The sequence below is a fragment of the Seriola lalandi genome, unplaced genomic scaffold (genome assembly GCF_002814215.2).
Source record: "Seriola lalandi dorsalis isolate HSWRI2012SDOR001 ecotype SW California unplaced genomic scaffold, Sedor1 jcf7180002054524, whole genome shotgun sequence".
NCBI lineage: Eukaryota > Metazoa > Chordata > Actinopteri > Carangiformes > Carangidae > Seriola > Seriola lalandi.
Window position 1 is genome coordinate 1,623,874 of NW_019525077.1, and position 27,865 is coordinate 1,651,738.

General features: G+C 41.5%; 1 protein-coding gene across 1 annotated transcript in view; it reads left to right on the top strand.

Annotated features, from left to right (window-relative positions):
• fras1 (Fraser extracellular matrix complex subunit 1) overlaps positions 1 to 27,865 on the top strand; it is a 157,166-nt gene that overhangs the window by 60,322 nt on the left and 68,979 nt on the right. The window contains exons 17-25 of the mRNA XM_087176054.1: positions 726 to 866; positions 4,542 to 4,688; positions 14,504 to 14,659; positions 16,098 to 16,244; positions 17,045 to 17,191; positions 19,744 to 19,884; positions 21,039 to 21,179; positions 21,420 to 21,560; positions 23,763 to 24,063. Of these exons, the coding sequence (XP_087032180.1) occupies positions 726 to 866; positions 4,542 to 4,688; positions 14,504 to 14,659; positions 16,098 to 16,244; positions 17,045 to 17,191; positions 19,744 to 19,884; positions 21,039 to 21,179; positions 21,420 to 21,560; positions 23,763 to 24,063 (1,462 nt within the window). The remainder of the gene's footprint in view (positions 1 to 725; positions 867 to 4,541; positions 4,689 to 14,503; positions 14,660 to 16,097; positions 16,245 to 17,044; positions 17,192 to 19,743; positions 19,885 to 21,038; positions 21,180 to 21,419; positions 21,561 to 23,762; positions 24,064 to 27,865) is intronic.

Sequence of the window (27,865 nt, forward strand, 5' to 3'; positions counted from 1 at the left end):
ACACTCAATAGTTGGACTATTAAATATGCTCCACTGCTCAGAAGAGCATATTTCAGGAGTCTTTGCTGGCGTGTGGCCGCCTTGGATCAGGCTCTCTGAGCTGGCACTGACTCCGGTGTTAATGTGTAACTTCTGATTGGTGAAGCGGCCTGCTGGCCTCATCTGAGTGTTACATTACCTCTAGCTGGCAGGGCGGACTGGAAGCTCTTCATCAGAGTCTGATTCCACAGAATGCCAACAGCGTAGGAACGTGATACAGCAAAGTGGCCGCAGGATCACAAAAAACTGGCCGCAGCTCAGACGCAGGTACTGCGGGCTGCAACTGCAACCCTCAGAGCCATCCTCCATTTAGTGTCCATGCATTTATGCTGCTAAATCAGTGATATAGTTCACAGCAAAAAAAATCCGCAACGCACCTCAGCTGATTTCTCATCACACTTCAACAGTGGTTGCTTCTGAGCTTCATACTAAAAATTATTTTCCACAAACAAAAAACCTTTCCCGCAGAAAATTACCGATACAGCAAAGTTTTAAAGCTAGAAACCAGGATGTCAACTCATTCTGTCATTTTATTTCTCTTACTGTGGCAGGAGGAGGAAGGCAGTGAGGAGGAGGAGGAGGAGGAGGCACAGTTTGGGACTGAGCATACTCTGTCCCCTGTCCACGGCTTTGTGTGTTTCTTCTTGTAGGGAATATGAAAAGTGTTCTGTGTGTCCTTTTTTCAGAGTGTCATCCCTCCTGCCGGCGCTGCACCGGGCCATCTGCAGACAACTGCACGTCCTGTCCCTCCTCGTCCGGCCTGCACGACGGTCGCTGCGTCACCTCCTGCCCGCAGGGCTTCTTCATCCAGGACAATCAGTGCCAAGGTGAGAGCGCACATATTTCAGCTGGTATGTTTGTCAGCACACCAACTGACAAAAATCCCCAGCCCTCGCTTCTAACCTCAACTTTCAAGACAGCCCTGTGAAGCCCTGAGGACTGGAGGGGAAACTCTCCCAACATGTCCTCGGGGCTGGAAGCTGGTCCTCCATGTTCCAGGAGAGAGATGGTGTTCATGTCTAGGATGGCGTTTAATCATTTAAATATGTACCTGATGCTTTTAACTGCAGCACCTTGTGGATTCCTACAGTAAAACAAAAAACAATTACTGTTGTCATAGTTACTAGCAGTGCCTCTAAAACAGTTGGTGCCTCAGTTAGAGTTGTTCTGATACCGACACTAGTTTCAGAAAAGCCTCAGATATGGTTTCAGGTATCGGCAAGTACGCAAGTCTACGCGCCTATTCAGTGCCGCGTAATGTGTTCATAAACTTTATAATGTCTCGGATAAAACTGCACTTTTCCCAGAAATCAATTCTTAGCTTACACAGGAAGTTGCGCTGCGCAGCCACTGGCAACTACTGTTTTAGAGCAGCGAAGAAGAAAAGCTGTGTCCCAATTCAGGGGCCACATTCTTTCTGAGGACGTGGTCTACACAGGCGTGGGCCAGACAGATATGAGACGGTGTGGCCTACGGAGGATTTTCACTTTGTGTCACCATCTTTACTGTTGCGTTGCAAAGCACCGCTCCCCCTACTTAACAAACTTGAGAAAAACTTGAGCTTTTCAGGCCCTTGGTTTTAACAGTTGCACCGTTTAGCCGTTGAACGGAGCTGAAACCCAATACTTAGATTTAAAAGTGTAATCCTTGCGGTCTCTGTCGGTGTTGTTCGCTTATATTTTCATCACTGACACCGAATGAATCTTCAAAAAGGCGACCACCTAGCTACGCCGCTGTGACGCAATTGGTCTTTGAATGCTCTGAAGGATGACGGTAAGTAGGGTTAGTAGTATACGGCTGTTATGGTGTCAGAACATCTGTAGCCTCAACCTGCCTTAATCAAGAATAAACCATAGTGGCTGCACAATATAAGCAACAAAACTTGTTTAAAATGGGAATAGCTTTGGCATGTTACTAGAAAATCTACTGAAAAGTTGTGAGAAGTTGTGATTAATGACGAGTTGAGCTCAGATTTATAGGACAATGGTATAATCACTCATAACAAATTTTCACATTTTTCTTCATATGCGGAGGGAAATTAAACAGATACTGTAAATGAGCCAAATTGTAATTATATGAGAGATGTGAGTTTCTTTTTTTTCTTCTTCTTCTTCTGAAGCTGTTTGAAGGGACTCGGGGGAGTTCCGATCCGATCTCTTTAACGAGTCCAGTTAGTTTTTAGTTTAGTAAGTGTAATGAAAAACACTGACATTACACCAAATTAATTAACGTGACGAGCTTGGGAACGTGTGCAATATATATATATATATATATATATATATATATACCTGTTAAAAATTCAGTTTGTGTTCACCGCAGAATTAGATGCATTTTTATGAAAGGTCACTTGGTGGAGGCTTTTTAACAGTGTGGCGTTAAAGTGGGATCAGTGAGTGTGTTTACTCTGTGAAGCGCAGTTGCACAAATTACACGGTTAATGGTTTAGTTGTGTTTGAAAGCTGCATGTAGAAACGTTCAGGCTAAATTAACAGCACAACAAACACCAGCGGCAGGAAGAATCAAGGTCAGATCGACTCCTGCCTTCTATATAGCACCAAACTGAATGTAGTAAACAAACGTAGATGTATGGAGTACCAGTGCAGTAGCTACCACAGCACGCACACACACACACATACACACACACACACACACACACACACACACACACACACACAATTACCCTCCTCTTTAATGAAAATCCATTGGCTCTAATCTCCCATTCATTACCTCGGCTCAGTTTCTTGCAGGACGACCCTTTTATTTACATCCACCAGCTTCATCCTCGGGTTTTTTTTTTTTTTAAACACGATGAATTTTATTATTTGTCCTGAGGAAAATAAAAACCTGCAGTAAACAGCACCGGATCTCTTAATAATGTTTTTTTTTTGTTTAGTTTTGTTTTTGTTTTTGTTTTGCTCCAGACTTTGGTTGGGAAATTGAAACGGCACGCGCTGATGTCTACCTAGACGGTGAAGAAGAACAATGGGTTTAGATTATGTTCCCCCTTGGATAGCAAAATAAATGGGGTTTGTTTGTTCACTGGTCCTCGTCTCCTTCAGTGCTGGATCGGCTCATTAGAAGCCACCCAGATACCCTGAAGAAGTATTGTATTTCTGTCTTGAAGAGAGTAAACTTTCACCACAAAGTTTTGGTGTTTGTTTTTTTTTAATGCCAGGCAATACAGCAGTAATTTAGTTCAAGCTTCATTTAATCGATATTTTTATTATAATTGCAATTAATCAAATTACTGTGAGTAATGTGAGAAGGATGGCTGATATAATTATCATCAGCTCTCGTACCTCATAGGTTTTTTGTTTTCCGGCACATTTTCTCTCCGTGTTTTCCTCAGCTCTGTTTCCAGCAGCAGCAGAAACCTGTTCCCCACAAACTGACGCGTAAACAAGCTCTGATTAACCCTCTTTATGCCACCAGACAGCTTAAGGACTAAACTCAGAGAGGAAGCTGGTGAAGAAAGAGGAACATCTAGCAACTAAAGAGACAGATGTTTTTTCTGAGGAGCTGAAAAGAAAGTGAACGTTGCATTCACATTCATCAGGTGTCCACAAACAGCCAGTCAGAAGAGAGGAGGCTCTGAGCCTCTCTTCTGATTGGCTAACTGATTTTCTGATTAATCCAATAAAAATAAAGCAGATTTCACGTAAACACTCAGAGAAATCCAATTCTGCAAGTGTTGGATGGTGGGTCCAGGTGGGCGGGGCTTGGTGACTGCTTTGTTGTGACATCACAAAGTTCCAGAAGTCCTGACGGCTGGTTTTAAGGCTCAGTTTCTGAATACAGGCTGTGTGCATTTCTCTTTGGGCTGAGGCTTTGATACTTTCACAGTATTAATATAGAAGCTAGACCTGATCTATAATCACACTACACATGGAGATCTACCTTTATACTATATGGGACCTTTAAGGACTTGTGTTTTGGAGCTTGGTACAGCAACATATGTGTCATCAGTTTTGACAGCAGGGTTTGGGTTTAATGGGTTTTGCTGTTCCTGCTGGAGAGTTTTTTCTCCTTGATAATGTGATAAACAGTGAATGAATAACAACCTCGACCAAATTGTTGTAGAACATCTCTCAATAAAAAACATTATCTGTCTGCTGTCTGCCCCCCCCCCCCCCCCCCCCCAACATCACTGTACTTAATGGTTGTTCCAACAGCGTACAATGTGGTTGATGGTTAAAAACACAGTTAATAATTCTTGGGTAGTACTCAAAGAAAACCTCCATCGTGAATTAATTCATCTCCTACTCCTCCTCTACCCCATTTTTTACCTCATCCTTCCCTGCCTCCTTTCTTTTCTCTTTTCCTTAAACTCTCTCTTCTCCTCCTCTTTCCTCTCTTCTCACTTTTTCTTGCTCCCCCTCTGTTTCCAACCCACTTCTCCTCCTTGCCTCCTCTCCTGTCGCTCCCTTTTAACTTGTGTCACTACTTTAAACTTATTTCTTGTCTAATTTTGACCCTTTTCTTCTGTGTCCTCCACCCCCCAGCGTGTCACCCGTCCTGCCAGACTTGCTCCGGCTCCTCGCAGGCCGACTGCACCTCCTGCCCCCCGCCGGCCTCCCTGCAGAGCGGCTACTGCAGGACGAGCTGCCAAGATGAGCATTTCCTCGACGCTGTCACTAGAGAGTGCCTCAGTAAGTCGGCTTAAATGTGCGTGCGTGCGTGTGTGTGTGTTTGGGTGTGCCATGAGTGCTTGTATTTTTAGCCTGAGTCGCCGCAGTGTGAATGGAACCAGCAACTCCAGTGGGGGTTAGTGCCTTGCTCTGCTTACTGAGCTTCATCAAACACACATAGACAAATCACGTGTACATCTGCAGCTACGATAACCTGCTTTATGCCTGCTGCAGTGCTGCCGACCAGATAAACAGAAGTTAGGAGGGACTTATACGTGAAACCATGATTTCAAAGTTAAAACTTACATAAAACGTATATTTATTTGCTCCGTAATACTATTATCGTTATTATTATTTAACTGCTTTTGGAGGGAAAGGGAGAATATTATTGGAATGATATGATCTAGTACTGGGTTGATCGGATATCAAACTAGCAGATAAAAACGAGCGGCAAAATTAGGTCACGCTATCACGACCACGCCCACTTAGGAGACAGGAAGTGTATACCATTTCCTACCATTGGCGCCGCTTGTAAATTGCGTCTTTGTTGTAGACTGTCTTTGGTTTTGACTGTAGGTGAGTCTCATCAGAAAAGATTTGTTTTAAAAGAATCCACACTTCCTCTCATTTCTGCTGGAGAAACTTTTTATTATAAGAATTTAAATGTTGGAATTTGTTGTTCAGTATGAGATGATGGCAGCACACAAATCCGCCCTTTTTTTTCAATCACTTTCTGAATAATTAAAGAAACACAGCTTCACCAAATCCTTCATCCCAGCTGGTCTCGGACCGGATGCACTCTTCTACCCCAAAAAAACAACAAAAAAAAAACCACCCCAAAAACCACTGAAATTCGTTCCAGTCAGAGCAGTTGGCAGAATATAAAACCTTTCATCAGCAAGTTTACTCACCTACTTTGAGTTATAGCAGCTGTTGACGTCGGCCAATCAGCCATCTGCAAGTAAATGATAAGAAGACGTTGTCTCAGAAATCCTATTTATTTTCTAATAGAAACACTCAAGTGACCGTTTGAGCACTTCATGTCTTGGATGGAGATGAAACTGGTTGAATCATTATTACAAAAAAACGTGTCTTAGAAAAAATCTGCTTCTTTGACTGGAAAAAAAAAAGTTACACGTCTGAGAAGTCCAATCACTAAGGCTTATATTCTGCTTTGTGCATCGCTAACAGTGCGCTAAAGCTAAAGATCACACTTAAAAAATTCATTGTCAAGTTTGAAAAAATATATTTGCCACTGTTTTGCTCCCAATTTGCAAGAAATAAGTATTTAATATTATTCAGAGTCAGAAAAACTGTGAATTCTCCAAAATGAAGATGAAATCATTTAAATTAAAAGCCGCAACATAAAGCATTTCCTGGCTCCTCCCTCTCTACAACAAACTGGGAAAAAAGTTTCTTTCCGTAAACGTACCTCAACCGTGTAATTTAAAAAAAAAAAGAAAAACTTTTAATGAGTTTCTCACTCACAGTTTTACCTTTCAGAGACGCTGTATGTGAAATATCCAGTGGGATAAAGATGAGCTTCTTTAGATCTTCACTAACAAACAGCACAGACAGAAGATGCTTTACAGCTCCCGACACACTGCTCACCCTGCACACACACACACACACACACACACACACACACACACACCCACACACACACGCACATAAAAAAAAATGCTGTTTGTCTTTGGCACACACAAATATGATAAACTACCAGACAGAAGATAAATAGGAAAGGTAATATTGTGAGTGTTTGTGTGTAAAGGGAGCTCCTGCTGTTGTCCTCCCTCTCCCTGCTTAATGAAATGAGTTTTTACCTGTCTGGACCGCTGGCTGCAGATTAAAAACAGGCATGTTTACTCGATGGGAAGCCAGCATGGAAGAGATAGCGGGTGGGGGGGGGGTATAAACACAATCTGAGGGGGCCAAAAAAAAACAGACGAACTGACTTTTAATTACAGGTTTTGATGACATGAACTGTTTGGAGATGTGGATCTGCAATCAGATTTCAGCTCACACACACACACACACACACACACACACACACACACACACACATGTCGAGACATAGGTGATCGCTGAGTCAAAATCAGTACGTGCAGAGGACTGAAGTGTACAAGTGTTAAACAACATGGGGATAGAAAATACATGTGCATGAATAAACACATATACTTGTTTTACAAACATACATGCACACACACACACACACACACACACTCACACACACACACACACACACACACACACACACAACCCTAATCTCAAATAGGTCAAGCTCAGCCAAACTCTAGTTAATAAAAGATGCCTTGTGGCACTTCTGGGCCGGAGAAGTACTCAGGTCATCATTTCTGCATGGCCAGGACGCACATACACACACGCACACACACACACCCGCACGCATACACACATGTACACAAAACTCCCTCTTGAACACTAATTCTCAGACTTGCACATACACTCATACTTTATTCCTCCCTTTTTTAAAATCTTGCTTTACTTTTCCTTGTTTTCTGTCACACACTCACTTTATTTCTCACGCACACACACTCTCTCTACCAACCCAGTGGTACCATCGCTGTTACCTAACCTCTTTAAGGAGATGAGGCTTTTTCGCTCTCAATCACAGTTCAGTTCATACGATAGCGTCCGTCCGAGGCGGACGTCTCACTATCAGCTGTCTCCTCTCGTCCTCTATCCGTCCATATTTCTCTTACGGTCGCTCCGTCTCTTCCCATCTGTGTCTCTCTACAGGAATATTTTATTATGGCCGGCCATTCCCAGCCCCATTGATTCGCCAAATTCCACAAGCGCTGCCGTCCTTAAAGCGCTTTTATGTGAGACTCTGTTCAGGGCCAACACGCTCCATCCTGAACTGCTGCTCATTTGTCGTTTGTGTTATGAGTGTAAACAAGAATCAGACATGTCTGCAAAAAAAAAAAATGACATAAAATCTACAACTTGCAATCCAAACAAAACCTGAATTGAGATGCAAATAATATGATAATTTAGCTGTTCATATCGACCTGAGTCTAATGTGAGAACTCGTATCAGCAGCAGTGTGAAAGAGTTTCTCACTCTCTTCTCTCTTCTTCACCCCCCCCCCACATCTCTCTCCTCTGATGGAAAGAGACTCGGCGTCTGAGCCGTGACGCTGAAGCGTTGAGATCTGAGCTCTCAGAGTCCAAATGAAAGACAGTTTGTGGAACACTAAAGCTCAAAGCTCACAGCCGTGAGAGTTTGCTCTTCGTCATGACTGTGTCCGGAACCATTATTTATAGAGCTTAAAATAGATGCACATGTTGGATAAGAGGAATACATCACCATAGCAACAAGCCATGCCAACACTGAGATAAAAGATATGGGATCTTTTTTTTCTTCTTATTTCTGCCTGATAAATAGATCAACAATCCACCACTGTAACATATTCAAGATAAGATGTCGATGTCTCTTTTCATGCATCTCCTGTGTATTGATGCTGAGGACTGATATGAATTTGACCGTAAAAAGATTTGTCAATGCACTAGTCCACTGAGAATTGTAACTCCTTAGCTTAACCAGAGAGTAAAACGAGATTAGGTCAGAACCTAATATATGTCTGGACTGCCTGTTGGACATAAATGAGAGACACAGACTAAGCCGTGATTTCCGCTGTATTTACTGTAAAACGATCACTCAGAAGGAAAGTTAGAAGAGACAGAATATCTTCTACTCGGTAGACAGGTGCAGCCCTAAGCCCCCGGTCGGCATCCATTCACGGTCCAGTCATGTAGCAGGTTTATTCCCAGTCTTGTTTGAAAAATGTCTCTAAATCCAGAGACAATGCGCTGCAGACTGTAAACACCCACCCGAAAAGAACCTGTTTGCACTAGATACTCCAACTCAGTGACGAGGCACTCGGCTGACCAGTGGTGGAAATATGATCACTCAGTCAGTCAGGGACATTACAGATTATAGGACTGGCCCCGCAGTTGCATTCCAGCCAAAAATTTGACTTTTTCCAGTTATGATTGGGAAACGGATCTGGTTTTTCACATCAGTTATGTCTTTCCCAACTGCCAAGTAGCCACAGGAACAGATTAACTGTTGTGGTTTTTTGCAAAGTGCTTTCCAATAAACTGAGAGTATATTCCAGCTTCAGGGTGGACAAAGGCCAAAATAACAAACCATTTATTTGGAAAGAAAACACCACGATAACCTACCCAACTATGACAAAACCAACATGCAATAACTAACCTCCCTAACTAACATAAACAGGAGAAATGGTTATCGAAAGAAAATGGCAGTCAATGGGAAAAGTTACTTGCAGGCAAAGACTGGTGTGGCCGGTTAGGACAGGAGGTAGATGAGTTTCTCCCCTTGCAGCTCAGCCGCGCCATCTTGGTTCCTTATACCTGAAGAGGACATCTGACAGGAGCCAATCAGCTGCAAGATCCAATGTTGTCCACCAATCACCCATCATCATTTGCATACACGAACACTCATTCACACGTCATGTTAATTTTCAGGCCACAAGAAAAAAAAAAAAACATGCACAACCAAAAAAAACAATATGACCACATTCGTAACAACATCTTTGGCCTTAAACAGCTAATGTTTTATTCTTTTGCTGCCTTTAAATCAATTCATCAGAGGAAATCTGACAGAATCCGTTATCAAATTTACTGAAGTCAAGTCGTACTCTAACCTACAAGCTCTGTATAGATCTGTAAAATGTATTTTTAGTACTGTAACACAGACAGTAGCATTTCAGTGTGACCCTGAGCTGAGACCTTGTTTGATATTTACAGTGGTTAACACTGTAGAAGATTCAGCATTTATCTTTAATCTACCCTGCAGGCATTTCTTTCATCAGACTTAATGGAAGAAAGTAAAAACAATATAAAAACATGGTTGTGGAAATTTCATTTCAACCTCTGCTGACTCTTAAAAGTTCAATTTTTTATACGTTTTAGTGTAGATATATTTGTGGTTTTAAGAACCAAAAACCACCTGAGCGTAGTTTTACATCTCCTCTCTCCAGCTTCTCTCTGGAGCTCCAGCAAGTGAGTGCTCGAATAAAAATACAGCAGATTTCACTTAAAACACTTAGAGAAAAAAAAAAAATCCTGCAAGGTTGGATGATGGGTCCAGGTGGGCCGTGCTGGGGCGTAGCTGAAGGTGGAGACTGTTGTGACATCACAAAGTTCAGGAAATCCTGACTGGTTTTCTGAATGCAGGCTGTGGACTGAGGCTTTGACACTTTCACAGTATTGATATAGAACCTAGACCTGATCTATAATCAAACAACACATGGGAATCTGACTTTATACAACGTAGGACCTTTAAAGAGAACAAATAAAATCTTGACTTTTTCCTAATTGTTATTTTAGGGGTGCATTTAAAACCACTGACTAGATGTGCAAACGACGGGAGCACAAAATATTTTTTGTGGGAATAAATGGGTTAAATCTTTTATTGCCCATGTTTCTCTCCTGAGGAGGACTCGGGCACAGAGCTAATTAGAGATCAATAGAATATGATGCACTGCTCTTTGTGCATAAATGCGATAATAATTTGTGCTTTATCACGTGGTTTTTGTTATTTGGCACCGGAAATGTTCCATGAACTTAATAAAATAGTTACTTTTTCTGTGGTGTAAAAGTCCACACAGAGTTTATCATGTGCTCTTGTCCCTCGTTTGTGGAGCAGAATTTTCAAAATAAGACTTTTGTGTCTCCCAACCTGTTTCCAGACTGATACTTACCCTCACATTATCCTCGACAGGATCAGAACATCTTCAGTTTTTGGGGACTGAGCCGAAGTGAGCGTGAAGCGAAAAGTAGGACTTCTTTAATAGCTGCATCTGTAAATCCGTTCTTTGTTGGGGCGACGTGTCTAGACAGGGTGAAGGCAGCGTCAAGAGGACCACACAGCTTTTCTCTCTCTCTGTCTCTTCTTACGCCAGTAACTTCAAATAAAAATGATGCCCCACTTTTGTTCCTCTTCTCCTTCTGAACTTGCTGCTGCACTCGGGCCCCGTCCCTGAGACGAAACTGCTCAGAGAAAACAAGTTTTATTATGTTTTCAGCCGCACAAAATTGTGAAGAAGCAGCTAATTGAGAGACATTAGAGCCTTGATTTTTCCTGTATGACTCTCGTTAAAGACGTTTATCTCTGCTCTATGTATCTATATATTGGAGATGCAGTAAAAAAAAAGAAAAAGAAAAAGCATGACATAGGATAATGTCTAGTATAAATCCGGCCCACGGGAGAATACGCTCATCCAGCCTGCAAGCCATGCATTTATAACTCCAGCATACCTTTTTATGTGCTTCAAAAATGGTAACTACGCCATAAAGAGGGACTCTGAGGACCCAAATCAATACCATTTTAGTTTTATATTCAGTTTTAGTCTGCTCAGTCAATAACGCCTGACGCCTGAGTTATCTTATCTCTGCTGTGGAGCCATTTGTTTGGCCCCCGGAGCCGTATCGCCTGCAGAGTGTTGGCAGGAGGAATGCTGATACATGTTTTGTTGTAAAGTGATGTGGTATGAAAGGCGTGGATGTGAGATGACAGAGGAAGTTCTTTCCTTCTACTCTGTTGATATTGGCTCCGCTTCAGAAAGGAGCGTATGACTCACCTGGGCAGATGCCATGTTCAGGAGATTCAGGAGTGTAAATTCTATAAGCATTTCTATTTTTTTTTCTCCCAGAGGCAAAGCTGCTCTGGAGGCAGAAATAATCTCACTGTCTGAATTAAATGTTAGCTATTCAGAAATATGCAAGCAGAGACAAAAAATAGCTGTCAGTCACACGAAGAGCGATCAAAACATTTCTCCATTTAATTAAAAAAATGGTTTACGGTGTAGTAGATATATGTAGATGCCTGTTCTTACAGAGAAGTCACTCAATTATGTCTCCTGAAAGAAATGTCTTACTGCATCTACTTCACCAAAGTGGCTCATAAGCAGAAATATGTCCAAAATCCATCATGAGAAATAACTAATCCTAACCTTAGAACTATAGATTCTACGTCTATAATTCCCAAAAAATGAAACCAAATCGGTGTCACAGGAGGTTGACAGCACTTTGAGTAATGCACCTTAAATATACTGTTAGCGTGAAATAGAACCTGACACTTTTCATAAAATATATGTACAACAGGCTCTTTTCCAGGAAATGAACTCATGAATAGACCCAAACCGGTGAAGCTGGGAATCTTGGCTGTTGTCAAATGTAGTTTATTTTTTCCAGTTTCTCACTTTCTCGCCTCCTGAAGCTAAACTGTTCAAACTTGAGACTTAACTTAAGTTCACTTGTGCTCATTAAAACCACAGCCTCTTTGCCAGCGACACCTGTAGCATTGTGTTTTCATTTGTCCGTCCTTCCCATTCTCATGAACGCGATATCTCAGCACCACCCTCAGGGAATGACTTCAGATTTGGCTAAATCGTTCACTTGCACTCGAGGATGAACTGATTAGATTTTGGTGATCAAAGGTCGAAGGTCAACTTCACTGTGACGTCATAATGTTCTGCAAAAACACAGATAGGGAACAGAACAGGAGACTGTGACCATACTTAAACATTAATTCCACTAAAAAATACACTTAAGACCTTTTTATTAAATTCCTTCATAGTCTTGACTCCATGAATGATGTGAGTCTGGAGAGACACGGACGTAAACTGCATCTCGACTGGTCGGCGGAGGCGTGCAACCACGAGGCGTTAATTCTAGTTAAGACTTGAAGGTAAAGTGGATTTTCGCCCTCAGGGCCACGAGACTGATTCTGCTGGTGTAAGCAGAGTATCATCTTCTAAAAACTAATAAACCTGCAGCATATTCTTTTTCATGGGGAATGATACAGTGGAAAAAGTACTAGTCTAAAGAAAGTACAGAGTATGAATAGAAATATGTAACCAGGGCATGGAAACAGAGTTAAATATAACATGCCTGTGTTTACAGGGCAAAGAGATATTTTAAAAAAAACACCTGCTCTTTTTAGTTTATGTCAGATAAGAATAGAAAAAGTAGCAGTAGTAGTTTATTTCCTTCCAGTTTTAGTTTTAGTGTTTATCCCATGAGCACTTGGTTTAAAATCCAGGTTGCTCCAAGTGCAGTTCTTACTTTATTTTAATTTATTTGTCTTTTATTTCATTATTCATTTGAAAATCTTCAGTTTTGTTCATTCGTCCTTCCGCTTGATTGTCAAAACACTTAGAAACTGCATCAACTTGCAGATACATGCAGATTAGATCTCCTGTCGCATTTTCTGATTAAATCCTAAAACGTTGTTGTCACATGGTTTCATATTCATATACTTTGTATATGAATATACAAAGCATCTTTTCTCAATTATGTTAATCCTTCGCAAAAAAACGAGGTGCTTTCGTGGTCTTCTAATACCCCTACGTGATCCACCTCTTTATCTGTTCTCCTCACCTGGCTGACACCCGGCTCCTCACCTGCAGAGCCCCGTTGTTCTCATCTCCAGCGTAGATAATTATCTTAGTATGGATGGATAACTTTAAGGTACCCACCACTGTGCCAGCCAGACACAACCAAGATAGCATCAGATAAAACCACCAGCGGGGTGCTCTTTATTGTTCCACTAATGTCTCCTCCTCCTGGGAGACCCCGCAGTGTGGGGAGGAGGGAGGTGAAGGAGTCACAGGTGTAACACAGACGGATATCAAGAGAGGATACCAGACAGACACAGCATGGCGTCTCCTCTTTCAACTGGTTGTCAGAGTTTCTTTGCTTTTCCAATTATCTTCCTCACAGAGGAGCAATTAGTTGGGTTTGATTGGTGCAAATTATGACCAACCACCAGTATTTCTAGATGAGACATCCTCATTAAAATCTCACTTTTATGGACTTTTATTCAGTGTAATCATTCTTTTCGTAATTGCTCTTGTCTTCATCTGTTTTATTTTGTACGGCTTTGAAGAAGGCTCCTGCAGACTTTCAATCCCCCAAAAAGTTTATAGATTTTTAGGAGAAATAAATACAGATGGAAAAAGTTGGACAGTGTTAGAAATCCTGGTTTTGTAGATACTACAACCACATGAATGAATGTATTCATTACCTCCCTGGCTCTGTTTCTGTCCTCAGATTCATATCCTATCAAAAAACAATGAAGGTCAAGATTTTTAAAGTGGCTCTTATCTTGGATTTAACCACTGACTAAAAATGATTTTGTCATTTGAAGGTCCTTACATAGCCTCTGTGTAAATGTAATGTTTGTTAGCATCTCAGGGAGAGTATGATATTAAATAATGTGTTTCTTCTGAAACAAAAATACAAACAAAAAAACCCTTTTCCATCTCAATGTAGTTTTACATCTCCTCTCTCAGGCTTCTCTCTGGAGCTCTAGTAAGAACAGGTCGATGAGCTGACTGTTTTCTGTGTGATCGAATAAAAATAAAGCAGATTTCAGGTAAAACACTCAGAGAAACCAAATCCTGAAAGGTTGGATGGTGGGTCCAGGTGGGCGGGGCTCAGGGTGTGGCTGAGTGCTGAGAATGACGGCTTTGTTGTGACATCACAAAGTCACCGAAGTCCTGTCAGCTCGTTTTAATAAAATCGTTTCTGAATACTCGCTGTGTTAGTTTTTCTGTGGACCGAGCGCTGTGACACTTTCACAGTGTTAATATAGAACCTAGACCTGATCTATAATCAAAAGAGACATGGAAACCTCACTCACATACAATATGGGACCTTTAAGTAAGTTTATGTAGCAAAGTTAATACAGCAGTGTTTGATGTTGGCTCAAAGTTTATATGTGTGCATTATAATGATATATGAAATATACGCCTTCCTTCCCGTGTGTGTTTGTCCTTCCTGCAGAGTGTAGTCCAGACTGCCAGCGCTGCACAGCAGACCTCCAGACGGGCATCGGCAGCGTTTGTCTGTGGTGCAAAATGCCGAGGACCTGGCTGCTCGGCGATCACTGCGTCTCTCAGTGTCCCGGGGGCCACTACAGCTGGCATGGAGTCTGCATGAGTAAGGACTTCTATTCTTGTGTCTTTATACAATATATAACAAGGTCAGAGGTCAAGAAAGTCACTGCCCTGAATGTAAAATGTGTCGGAAAAATCCGATCAAAGCTTTTATGTTTTATTCATCGGACGGACTTTTTTCAAATGGGGATCATTTGTTGACCTGGAAGGAGTTTTTCTTCACCCTCCTGACAACAAGCAAAGAAATACTGAATTCACAGTCAATGTTAAAAGAAACATTCTGGTGTATAAATAAGTATGTAGCCTGACAGATGGATATTTCCAGGGGTTTTTGCCGTGGAATTGATTTCAGTGCACATGGTCACAGGCTATGGAAGGACTTAAGAAAACAACTTGCAGATACACTTACTGATTTTGTTACGGTGCCCAACAGTACACCAAATCCTTGAATTTCCTCCCAGCTCACTGTCGATGTGTCAGAGAGATTCAAAACAGTGACAACAACAACTGTGAGCTGGAAAGAGATTTTAGGATTTGGAAGATTTGCTATGTTTGAGAAAACTGGTATTAATGTAGTTACTGTGCACTTTCTTTATCGGCAGTTTAGGAATATTTGTAATAATAATAATGATAATAAACTTTGTTTATATAGCACTTTTCAAAACAGGAGTAAGAAAATGATTCACCAACATAGGCACCATTATAATCATTATTATTAATGATAACATCCTCATCATTCTCATCATCATCCCGATCATAATCATCGTCCTCCATCGTCATCATCATCTTCCCCGTCACCATCATAATCATCACTCTTATCATCATCAAAGTCATCATCATCATCATAATCATCATCATTATTATAATTCTCATCCTCCTCCTCTTCCTCCTCCTCATCCTTCATCATCTCACCTCCCCTTCTCATCATCATTCCCATCATCCTCATTATCCTCAATATCACGCGCATCCTCATCCTCCTAATCATTTGCTCACCATTATATTCATTATATTACCTTTGTGTTTATTCAGGCCTGATGACGAATTTCAAGTTAAATTTGCTTTCAGTTTCCAGTTTCCAGTTTTTCTGCAATTTTTTCTGGTGTTGATGATGATTATTATGGAAGGCCCTGGATACAGGAAGTGTGTGGTGGTGGTGCTGGCGTGTGAGGAGCAGAGCAATCTGAGAATGATTAGGCCCTTGATAGTGATTAGTGAGACTTATGAATATGTATTTTTAAACTGGAGAATGAGGCTTTAATCAGAGTTTTACATGCTTCTTTGATATTTCAACAGCTTTTAGTCATCCAACTTTTCTCAGTCCGAGGGCGTAAAAAAACCACACTACTGATTTCATACTGCTTATACTGTATATCTAATATACTGTTTGTATTGCTCTTTCACGATCTTCATCTTATTTAACTCACTTTTTTCAGTTTATTTATGTTAATGAAATGAAATTACTTTTTTTTTTTTTTTCCCAGGATGCCATTCATCTTGTGAGGCCTGCAGTGGGGTGGGGCCTCTCTCCTGTACTTCCTGCCCCACGAACAGCGTACTGTTGCAGTCGGGCCTCTGTGCTCCCAAGTGTCCCCTCGGTTACTACGACAATGGTCACAGGGTCTGTCAGGGTAAGTGGGGATACCTCCGCTGTATCTCAGCCTATAGAGAACATCTGACATATTTAAAGAAGCAGAGATGTCACTACAGGCAAACTAGTAACACCTCTGAGATTACATCAGAGATTACAGGATGTGGCAGGTGATCCTAAATGATTTACAGGCGGTGGACGAAATAATAAAAACGCTAATATGAACGCATGCAGTGGTTGTGTAATAGATGCCAGCTCCTTTTGTTTTTGAGAATCTCATCCACTTTATTTGCTGTACATATGTTTCCTGCAGTTGAAGCCGTATCTCTGTATTTTCTGACACTGCCTTGAAAACATTTAAAACAATGATTTTCAGGCATTTATTCGGGCTGACACATGCTACTACCTGATATTCAGCATAATTTCACTCAACCTTTGCAGCTGCTTTTCGTAACTAAAAAGAACTCGCACAGTGCTTAGCTCTCCCAAGGCTAAGTGAGTGATAGATAATCAAATTGCCAGAGTGTTTTTCATTCAAGTAAGTGGAGTATGAAAATGTTAAAACATGCTTTAAACGCTTTAAATATCTTGAAAAAATATCCTGTTAATAAGCAGGTAAACAAACAGAATCAAATCAACACATCCTTGTTGTACTCTATATTGAATCCTGTCGCCCTGAAGAGATAATTACTACAAATATGAAACTTGTGTTCATAAGTTATTTAGACCAACAAAGCCACATACAGCCAGGATTTAATGATGGCGGGTGATCGTCTCTCCTCTGATCTTATCTCCCATTTTCTCCCTGACCTCGTTGTGAACCTCTTTTGTGTCTGGCAGCGTGCGACAGCCAGTGCCTGACATGTGACATGGCGGGGGTTTGTACGTCCTGCCTCGACCCGGCCAAGGTGCTGCTGTTTGGAGAGTGCCAGTATGACAGCTGCGCCCATCAGTACTACCTCAACACCACGACCCGTGCCTGCAGAGGTAATGCTGCCACCCTCCGTGACAACCCCACACACTGCAGTGGCACAGGGAGGGCGAGGGGAGACACTAAATTAACAACGAGGATATGTAGTCCCCCTTTTATGATATCCATTTATTACTCTCCCTCCATATTGCGTGTACTGCAGTGTGCTACACTGAGTTTATGGGGTCCATCGATCATGTAATAAACTGTGGGACCAGATATGCAAATCCTAAATATTGTGTGTGCGTTCTAACTCACTATTACATCTTCTGGCGCTCCGAGGGTTTGATGAATGAGCCTCAGAGGATCTGTGTCCTGACTGAATAACTTGTCTTTTTTTCCACTGTTCATATAGTAACTGTGTTCATTTAGCCACTAACCAGCCCGGGCTGCATCCACTCAGGCTGAATCTCACGCCGTGTTATTGCCGACTCACAAATAAGACGTGTGGAAAAATGTTTTGCCTCCATTTTTCCTTTGTGCTTATCTCAAAGAAAAATGACTAGATAGCGTTTAAGTTCAGAATGCACCCAGCCCGGCTGTGTTGTCATGCGTTGCAGGCTTAGCGCAGATATCCGCTCTAATTCACAGAAAGCCGTTTCATGTAAAGCTTACTTCCCACAAAGGTCACCTCATAGACTTCCCTTTATCAGCAATTTGGTTCAGTGTAATGAGATTTTTCCACGTCTCAGGGGCCAGAAGGAGCATCGGCCCTGAGGTGGAACCACCACTTCCCATGTCTGTTACGGGATTAGCACCTAAGCTAACTGCTAGTGGCTCGATACACAGTTTGATTTCCTGTGAGGCAGCTGCTGTAGCAGTGCCTCCCATCTCCACAGGTGGTTTTAGTCATCTGACTCGTGATGCTGTTTTCTTCTCCCACCAGCCAGTACCTGGATAATCCAGTGAACCCCAGATGAACCCAGAGTGGTAGAAAGCAGCACTGCTAGCTGCTCTGTGAAAACTAAAAGGGCTTTGAGGAAACCTCTGGGAGCTTTCAGTTCGCAGCCACAGAGGACCTTTCAGAGTTCCCTGAGAGAAAAAAAAAAAAAACCCTCAGCACTTCTACCAACAAGCTACATTCATTTAGCTTTTTTTCTGTGATGTTTTCCTAATGAGCAACCCCGGATTTACCTCTTGGCTCCCTTTGGATCCTCAGTAAAACCCTGTGGAAGCTTCCACTTTTCCATTTTTTCACAGTGGTCGGCTTCCTACTCTACCACTGTTACATAATAATAAAATTAATATAAATAATAATAAAGTTTAAGATGTTAAACTACTTCTCATGTAGTTTTTAAGACAAAATTATGAAAAAATATATAAAAACTCAAATGATTTAAAGTTCCCTTATAGTATAAAGGTAGATCTCCATGTGTTGTTTGATTATAGATCAGGTCTAGGTTCTATATTAATACTGTGAAAGTATCAAAGCGCTCAGTCCACAGAGAAACGCACACAGCATGTATTCAGACACTGAGCCTTAAAACCTGCTGTCGTGACTACTGTAACGTTGTGATGTCACAACAAAGCAGTCACTACTCTCAGCCATGCTCCAAGCCCCGCCCATCTAGACCCACCATCCAACCTGGCAGGATTTGGATTCTCTCTGATTTCTGAATTCTGCTATATTTTTATGCTTTATATTTCGATTCGACACAGAAAACAGTCAGCCAATCAAGCAGAGAGACTCAGAGCCTCCTCTCTTCTGATTGGCTCACCAACCTGTTGTTACTAGAGCTCCAGAGAGAAGCCTGAGAGAGGAGATGTAAAACTACACTGAGATGGTTTTTAGTTCTTAAAACCACAAATATATCTTCTTATGGAGCAACACTTCAAACAAATCACAGAAGTAGAGGAAAATATGGGACCTTTAAACAAAGGTGGTATTTTTTAGTATTATCAGTTAGTATCATGATATCAGTTAATTAGTTCATTGATCAATCCTCTACTTTACTAAAACCAACATATCTCCAGGCCCAGTGTCTACAAGTGATGATATTTATGCTTATCAGACAATGTATCCTAATGAGTTTGGTGATCATCTGATAGTTCTTGATCTTTACTGAGCGATAATAAATCTGCTGAGGAAAGTCCCCATTTATTTACTTAGTAATCCATCTTATTGGTTTGGTTTTCTTTACAAAGAGCATCACATCCTCACAGAGCCGCTAGCATGGCTGTAGGCCCTTTGGCATGTCATTGTTATAATGATAATGTGTTTAGCATAGCACTGTATGCTCTGTATAATAATCTGTGTAATTGCTGCAGAGTTTTATTTGTCCTAATTGTGTTAAATTTTCTTGCCAATATTAATGTGGAACACAAACAGAGCAGATGTGCAGGTGAAAAGCGAGAAAGAGACAAATGGGTTTAAAATAAATCCCCTGCTGAAAAAGAGTTTATTAATCTCTCTCTCTCTCTCTCTCTCTGTCTCTCTGTCTCTTTCTCTCTCTTTCTTTCTGTTCTGCTCCCACCTTTTGCTCTCCCCTTCAAAATCCCCTCACTTCTAATCCCAATGTCCCCACACACACACCACCTACTCCTGCCTTCCCATCCGTGCTGTTACCAGAGTGCGACTGGAGCTGCAACGCCTGTAAAGGCCCTCTGCGGACTGACTGTCTGCAGTGTATGGAGGGTTACGTGCTGCAGGACGGAGTGTGCACCCAGGGGTGCTCCCCAGGCTCCTATCGAGAGGGAGACAGATGCCTCGGTCAGTCCACCAACGCATGGTGCAGCTATCTGCAGCTGTTGCTACTGTAGCTGCATGTATCTATCCTTCAACTGTTCCTCTTTTATTTTTTTATCACCTATTTCTTATTAAAACAGTTAATCAGGGGACCCACAAGGTTTCTTGAGAGCCTGAGTCTGAGTCTGAGCACTGATGGTGTTTCTATGAATCTTCAGTTTACTGTACTGCATATTATGGTGTAGTTTCTCATGTGAGGACCCTTAGGCTCAATCCCATTTCACCCACCTACCACTCAGCCCTACCCCTCTGTTTGGCTCGTTCAACCTCAGGCTCAGGGTGTCCCGATTCTTGTTGAGATAGAGGGGTAGGGTGAAGTGTAAGGGCTAACTATCCCTTCAAGGGGCACACTTCAAACAGAGTGTTATGAGATATTTCCCAGAATGCCTTGCGACTCCCCGGCAAGATGGCTTGCGGAACCGAACCAAGCGACCGAATAAATTCCAAAATGTAATTTTCTCCGTCAGTAAAGATTTGAAAATTACAACAACCATTATATCGTTTTAGTTTAATGTTGTTTCAATGAATTATGATCCACACAAAAAAAATTCTCGGTAGCCATTTAGCTAACGGTAACGTTAGCTAACATTAACGTTACATCTTTAATACTGATTTGTGCATTAGCATCGCTAACAATAGCCTGGTGATATAGCAGTGTTTTTTTTCTTCAATTGATCGATTGATGCGTGAAACTGAAGTTGTGAAAGAATTGCGTTTGTCCGTGATTTTCACATTTTGACAGCATGTTGAATCTTACGTCCGCTTACGTAAAAGCCATCGGAGGGTACTGATGACGTTTCGCATTCTTCAGGGTAGATTTCAACCACTACCCTTTGTAACTCAGTTCCAAGGGTCAAGGGGTAAAAATCAGAATTGGGATTGGGCCTTAAAGTGCTTTATAGCTCCTGTTTGTATCTGAGCTGCCATGTACAATACAAACATTATAATACAATAGTAATACATTCAACATATGCAAGCTGCTCTCCTAAATGAGAAACCTCCATCATTAAAATGTAAATATAATCCACAGAAAACTGGAGCAACAGCTTCTTATCACTTGGATGTCACTTTGGCTTAATCCATGTGTTAAATGCTTTCGGTGTCCGTGTCTCTGCCAGGCTGCGATGAGCACTGCGTGGAGTGTCAAGGTCCCGGACAGTGCCGGCGATGCCAGCCTCCGCATGCCACCCTGCAGGGTCAGTGCGTGCTCGACTGCGGCAGAAACTACTTCCTGGACGCCTCCTCGCAAGTCTGCAAACGTAAGCTTTTAAGCTTTGTTTTTATCTCTATATTTTGTATATAATATTTTTTGTATAGGTGTGTGCAGCATGATTTCACAATATAGTATCTGTGCCCGGTCAGGATATCAGTTTAGCTTTAATATGAGGAATAAAAAAAGGTTGAGATTAAAGTATAGAATCTTATATCTTTTGAATTTACGAAGGTCATAGCTTTCAAAACATAACTTCTAACACTCTTGACTAATTGATCGTCACTAGCTTGCTCGTCTGACTGTGCGCTGTGCGATGGGGTCGGACTCTGCCGAGCTTGTCGCGACCAAACCTACCTCATAGAGGGATACTGCACCCCCGACTGCGGACATGGGTACTACGCCGACCAGAAGACCAGAACCTGCCACGGTAATACCATCATGATGGTTCTGCTTTCATTTTAGGAGTTCACTTTTCGTGCTAAGTCATACCATCTTTGTTTACTCACTGGGATGACGTAGTTTTTATGGCGACAGATTAATGGAAAGGTTTCTCCTGACGGTCTTTGCACAGGTTGATTCTACATATAGGTCAGAGCTAATGAGCTAATTAATGACCTGTCAATCGCACAAAAATGGCAGTGCCCAGGGGAGATTTGAAACGTCGCAGTTATTGCAACATACAGCACACAACAGCCAAGTATAGGAGAATGTCTCTGTGTTTCTACGTCTATTATCTCCCTTCTTCCCTTTCCATTTCTCTGCATGTTTATAAAGTAGTGCAATCTCAGAATAAGCACAATTTCTTTTTTTTTTTTTGCTCAAGTTTGAACGTTTATATTTTTCACTTGTGTTTTTCTTGTAGGTAACTGTCTATAATCAGCTTTAGAGCAGAGAGTTTGAATCAGGAAATAAAGAAGTAGAGTTTTCTAAGGCTTTATTATTGTGATGATTCCACTGGTTCCTGCTTAAGACCGAAAAAATAACCGCCATTTAAAGCTGCATTCGTTTCTTTTTTTCTTTTTTCAAGAAGCAACCGAATAACAATCAGACAAACATGTAGTAGAATATTTTTATAACCAAATATTTGAGAGAAAACAATTCAGCAGATGCCGAGCATCATTTAGAAGAGTCGTGTTTCCAACCACCTGATGAATGTACGTATAATATTCACTCTCCTTTTTGTCTCCGCAAACTCCTGAAGCTAAAAAACAAACCTCCGTAGAGCTGCAGGGTTTGTGATAATTCTCTGTGGGTTCATTGCTACAAGTTCACATTCACATTCACATTCACATTCACGCGACTCAAATGTCTAGTGTTAAAATAGAGAAACTACTGATGAGTGAGGTTCAAAAGCAAGAAGAAAAAAACTTACAAATATAATTACCGAAGGCCAATAATGTAGTGACAGTAGTAAAAGTATAATTCTGCTTCTTCCTTGGCTCCACTTTTAGCAGGAATGTTTTTTTTTTTCATTCTTTTCAGCCGTTAGAAATTTGGAGAACAGACCGCCAACATTAACTGTCTGACATTAACAGCTTCCTGTCAGTAATATAATAATTGGTTCTCCCGAATAATACTGGGAAATGAAAAAAGACGCTGTCTGCAGAGTCGGGTCATTAGAGGCGTCTTGTACTTTTTACTTTCTGCTTTCATGTTCAACAGCGGATGTCAACCTGCAGGCAGAGACGCCCCAGGCCGTCAGGAGAGCCACTGTGGCTCTGAGTTGATTTTTGAAATGTGACAAAGCATAATTCTAATAGAGAAATATATTATCTTGTGGCCTTTGTGATAAATGCTTTCTTCTTGTGAAATAATGAACATTTTTCCAGCCTCTAGACTTCAACTAATGCACGAGTTAATCATGGGAAATAGCCCAGAAAGAAATTGCTTTGTTATTTATTCATTTATTTATTTTAAATTTTTTGCCAGTCAAGAAAAAAAAAAAAAAAAAAGTTGAGAAACTATAGCTTTAATTTATACACTTTATTCTCATTTGTGAGTTTAATTATATGGCCGGAAGTTTCAGATTTTAGAGTGCCTATTGGCATCATTAAGGGGAGATATAATGAGATTACAAAGTGGCCTCTCAAAAGAGCTGATCTTTAAAAAGTTCCTCAACAAAGTCACTTCCAATTAAAGTCAACTTCTAAAATGCCACGCCAAGACCGAGATGCCTCACTGGTATTTCACCAGCCAACTCTCCCCCACACACACACACACACACACCTCCTCTTGTCCTCGTCACACACTTACAGCTGTAATTTTAATTAGATACATTTAAAGCTGTAAAAAGCATGAAAATGTATTAATTAGAGGCTGTATTTTTCCACACTGTGTTAGGAACGTTTTTTTTTCCTACTTCATTATAATTACAATTTAAGTATGCAACCTGGAGTTGTTGTTGAAACAACTTTTTTTCAGTAAATGTTTCCTCACTTAATACATTTAAATGTTTTATTTCAATCACATCTACTATAATGAAAGTAATTGGACATTTCATCCCAAAACTTTTAGTTCACATCTTTTTATTTTTATCTATTTAAAAGTGCGTGATGAAAACAAGGCAAAGAAATGACAAATACTCCTGGGTAATTAATTTCACTCTTTTTCTTTCTCATTCTGTTCTCAGTGAACATGCACCCGCCCACGCTCCAGGTCAACGGTTCCCTGCTGGTTCCCCTTGGCGGTTTCGCCCCACTGCCCCCTACCCTGCTTCAGGTGAAGGACCCCGACAGCCCATCTGAGCGGCTCATCTTCCAGCTCGTCCAGAGCCCGGGCAACGGGCGGCTGCTTCTGCTCAGAGGGGAGGAAGGAGAAGACAGGGAGAGGAGAGGGAAGGCGGGCCGAGAGCTGACCAGGGATAACACCTTCACTATGGAGGAGCTGAGAACCGGCCGGGTCCGGTTCAGGCATCAGAAAGACAAAGCCAGGTGAGTGGATCTGATGTGGTTAGACAAGAGGTAGAAAGAGTTTTCTTGGGTCCACGATGATTTTTGCTGTGAAACACCTGGACAGACTGGTGTCACATACAAATATTTCCAGCGGTTGTGGTGAAATTTTAAAAGCAGAAAAACATCTGAAACCTCAGTGGTAAACCTTGGTGGATGCACCAGATGTTGAACAGTGATATAGGGAGGGGTACATTATTTAACACAGGCACAGACCACTTTCTGCTGTACACCCACAGGAGCAGGAAATAAACTGGGAGGTAATGCCACAAGATGTCTCTGATATAGCATCAAGCTTGCGTGTGTGTGTGTGTGTGTGTGTGTGTGTGTGTGTGTGTGATGCAGGAAAGGCAGGAAATCACAAATTAAAGTAGAATATGATACGAATTCAAAAGCAGGAAAACCCAATGAGTCCTCGCAAAATAACTGAAGATAAACAGATTGGTAGCGAGTAAAAATGAGAACAGTCATTCAGTAGAGTGTCTTGGTGAGTAAGTTGTTGGGTGTGCAGAACAGCTTCAGTGCACAGTCCCCATGTCTGTGGAAATCTACTGGAACAACGGACTCCAGAGGATAGTTGGTGTTTTGATTAAGGTTGTCAGAGTGATGTCTGATCCTGACTGACACTGTGATGCGGGTCAAAGCCGTGTCTGCCCTCGCTCTGAATGGGTCGGCACACATGAGCCGACCCTCGTTTACAACCTCCTGATCTTGATTGACGTGGGTCAACTTTCCAATGAATGGGCTCTTTGATGTAGGCTGCCCTCCTGGTTGAAGTGTGACAGTACAATTTACTGTAACTGTTGCTTTTTCTACAAATATAAGAGATGGAAATTTATTTAAAGGTCCCACATTTTCCTCTTCTTCTGTGTTTTATTTGAAGTGTTGATCCATAAGAAGATATATTTGTGGTTTTAAGAACCAAAAACCATCTCAGTGTAGTTTTACATCTCCTGTCTTAGGCTTCTCTCTGGAGCTCTAGTAACAACAAGTTGGTGAGCCAATCAGAAGAGAGGAGGCTCTGAGTCTCTCTTCTTGATTGGCTGAATTTTTTCTAAGTTATGGAATAGAAATAGAGCAGATTTCAGGTAAAAACACTCAGAGAAACCAAATCCTGCAAGGTTGGATGGCAGGTTCAGGTGGGCGGGGCTTGGTGACTGCTTTGTTGTGACATCACAAAGTTCCAGAAGTCCTGACGGCTGGTTTTAAGGCTCAGTTTCTGAATACAGGCTGTGTGCATTTCTCTGTGGACTGAGGCTTTGATACTCTCACAGTATTAATATAGAAGCTAGACCTGATCTATAATCACACTACACATGGACAGAGACCATGAATGGGTCTGACACCGGTTGACGGAGCATCAGTAAACCTGTCATACTCATGTCTGATGATCACGTCACCTCAAAGTTTTCGAGATGTTGATGGAGATCTGATGACACTGAAGTTATTTACGTTTCCCATTATATTAATTCAGTTTTCCCCTTCAATTTGTCACCTGTCTGCACAACAGTACACGGGTGTGTTTTCCCCCACACTATCCAGTTTATACCCATCACTTAAAATGCATCTGGTGTTAAAATAAAAGTATCCTTTCATTATCAAAGTTGTGACACCCGCAACCTCTTTTTTGATATTTATCTTTATTAAAGTTGACATCAAACACTTTGGTCTCCCTCCTCCTCATCCACGAGTGTCGTGACATTTCATTTTTTTTCCCCCTGCTCCAGTTATTGTCTGAGCCGCCTGCCGCCTGTTTGATTTATGCGGCTTCCTGGCTGGAAAGTTCATTTCCATTAACCTCCCCATAGATTGGAGATGCATTACATTTACACGTTTCAGTTAATGTTGCCAAATTTGCATATTCTGCATTTCCACTGTGTTTGACCCCAGTCTGATTACCCAGAGGATAAAAAAGAGGAGCCAGTGCTCCTCACTACAGCTGCCCTGCTCTGGCATCTTCCCTGTGACAAATCTGTGGCGTCGTGGCGTCCGTTCAGCCAATCAGAACTGTCATGTTCAAAATGTTAGTCCATCCTGACTCAGCTGGTCTCGGGTTTAAAATGGCAGCATGCCAGTGAATTAGAAAAATATGGTCCGCTGCCCAGTTTTTGAGCCATTGGATTAATGGAGACAGTTAAAACGTAAAATCCTAAATAAGATTAAATCTGCATATTACAGCCATATTTTTCAAATTATGTAGAGTGGGGGATAATGCCTGATGACACAGAGCCAAACTCAGATGCTCTCAGGTTTGATTCCCCCTTTAGAGTTGAGAGTGACAAAAATGTTGTCTCTCTCTCTCTCTCTCTCTCGCTCTCTCTCTCTCTCTCTCTCTCTCTCTCTCTCTCGAGCACAAACACACTGCAGCGACTCACATACAACAACAGATAAAACATAATTACGTCTGCCAAGGAGGTCATGTTTTCACCCGTGTTTGTTTGTGTGTCAGCAAGATTGCTCAAAACGTACTGAACTGACTTGCACCGAACTTGGTGGAGGCATGAGCCAGTTTTGGTGCCGATCCTGTTAAGAGAGGCTGATTTACGCTGAGAGCTCAACGCACTGCAACTGAAGAAAACACATGAAAACAGACAAAACACAAACAAATTCAGAAAACATCTACACCAGAAAAGTGTTGAAACTGGCTGGGATATGTTGTAATACATCCATGTGCGCGTGTTGTTCAGTGCTCACAAAGCGTTGAGCAACAGGTGCGTCCCAGCAGGACGTTTTCTGTATTTGTTTTGTGATGCATGATGCTTCCTCTTTTCTTAAGATGCAGTGTGTTGAGCTCTCGGGGCCACCGTACATTTTTCCACAGTCTCTCAGGAGATATTGTTTGGATCTTGATAAATAAATAAATAAAAAAATCAGACATGTTTATGGCATTGATGTCTATGAGTTTGTACAGATTCAGATAATAATCAGGATCTGACGGACGTGTGTGTGGGATTGTTTGGCCTTGGCAGATGTATGCTCTCTGCCATTCTAGTGTGGCGGGGGCGAGGAGAAGTCAACTCATTTCAGGTTTCAAAAGAAGGTACTTTCACTCGTTATTGCCTCTGCAGAACATGACACATGTCAAGACACAGACACAATTTGTATTTTATATTTGGAAGGGCACACTGTACTATTGGGAAGTATTTATACACACATACACACAAAGATCAAATGCTTTTCCATGTTTGTCTCAAGGCTGCAATGAAAAAAATCCATCTCTCATCCATAATGAATACAACAAATATACATGTCACATTTATAACATGCGCATAAAATGAGATTTAAAAGTACTATGACATTTTTTTTCCCCAGAAATACATCCCTTATGTTATTTTAATAAACCGTCCAATACATCTTTAATGCGTTGTAATTATTCCAACCATGACAAATGCTGTAAAACTGTGACAAATTACACTTTAGTTGCCAGAAATTGTAATTTCAAAAAGAAGAGTTTTATTATTGTTGAAAAGCACTGCAGAATGTGTGATGTGAGGGGATGAATTTTAAAGAGAAACAGCTGCAGGACACACGGAGACGCTGCCCCAGCTCGAGTCAGGCGCTGAAAAAGGTATCGACTGTCGAAGCTGGAGACTGTCGGAGACTGGGACCCCATTTACACTGAGTCACTTTGTGCGTCTTGGGTAGATTAGATCGCTCTCCCATCTCAAAAGAGCAAACTATAAAACGCATTCAAGACGGACTGAAAATCTGATTGTTCAAACCCGATTTCACCAGAAACAAACCTCCAGAAGTCACATTAAAATCCCTCTGAAATGAGCCGTTG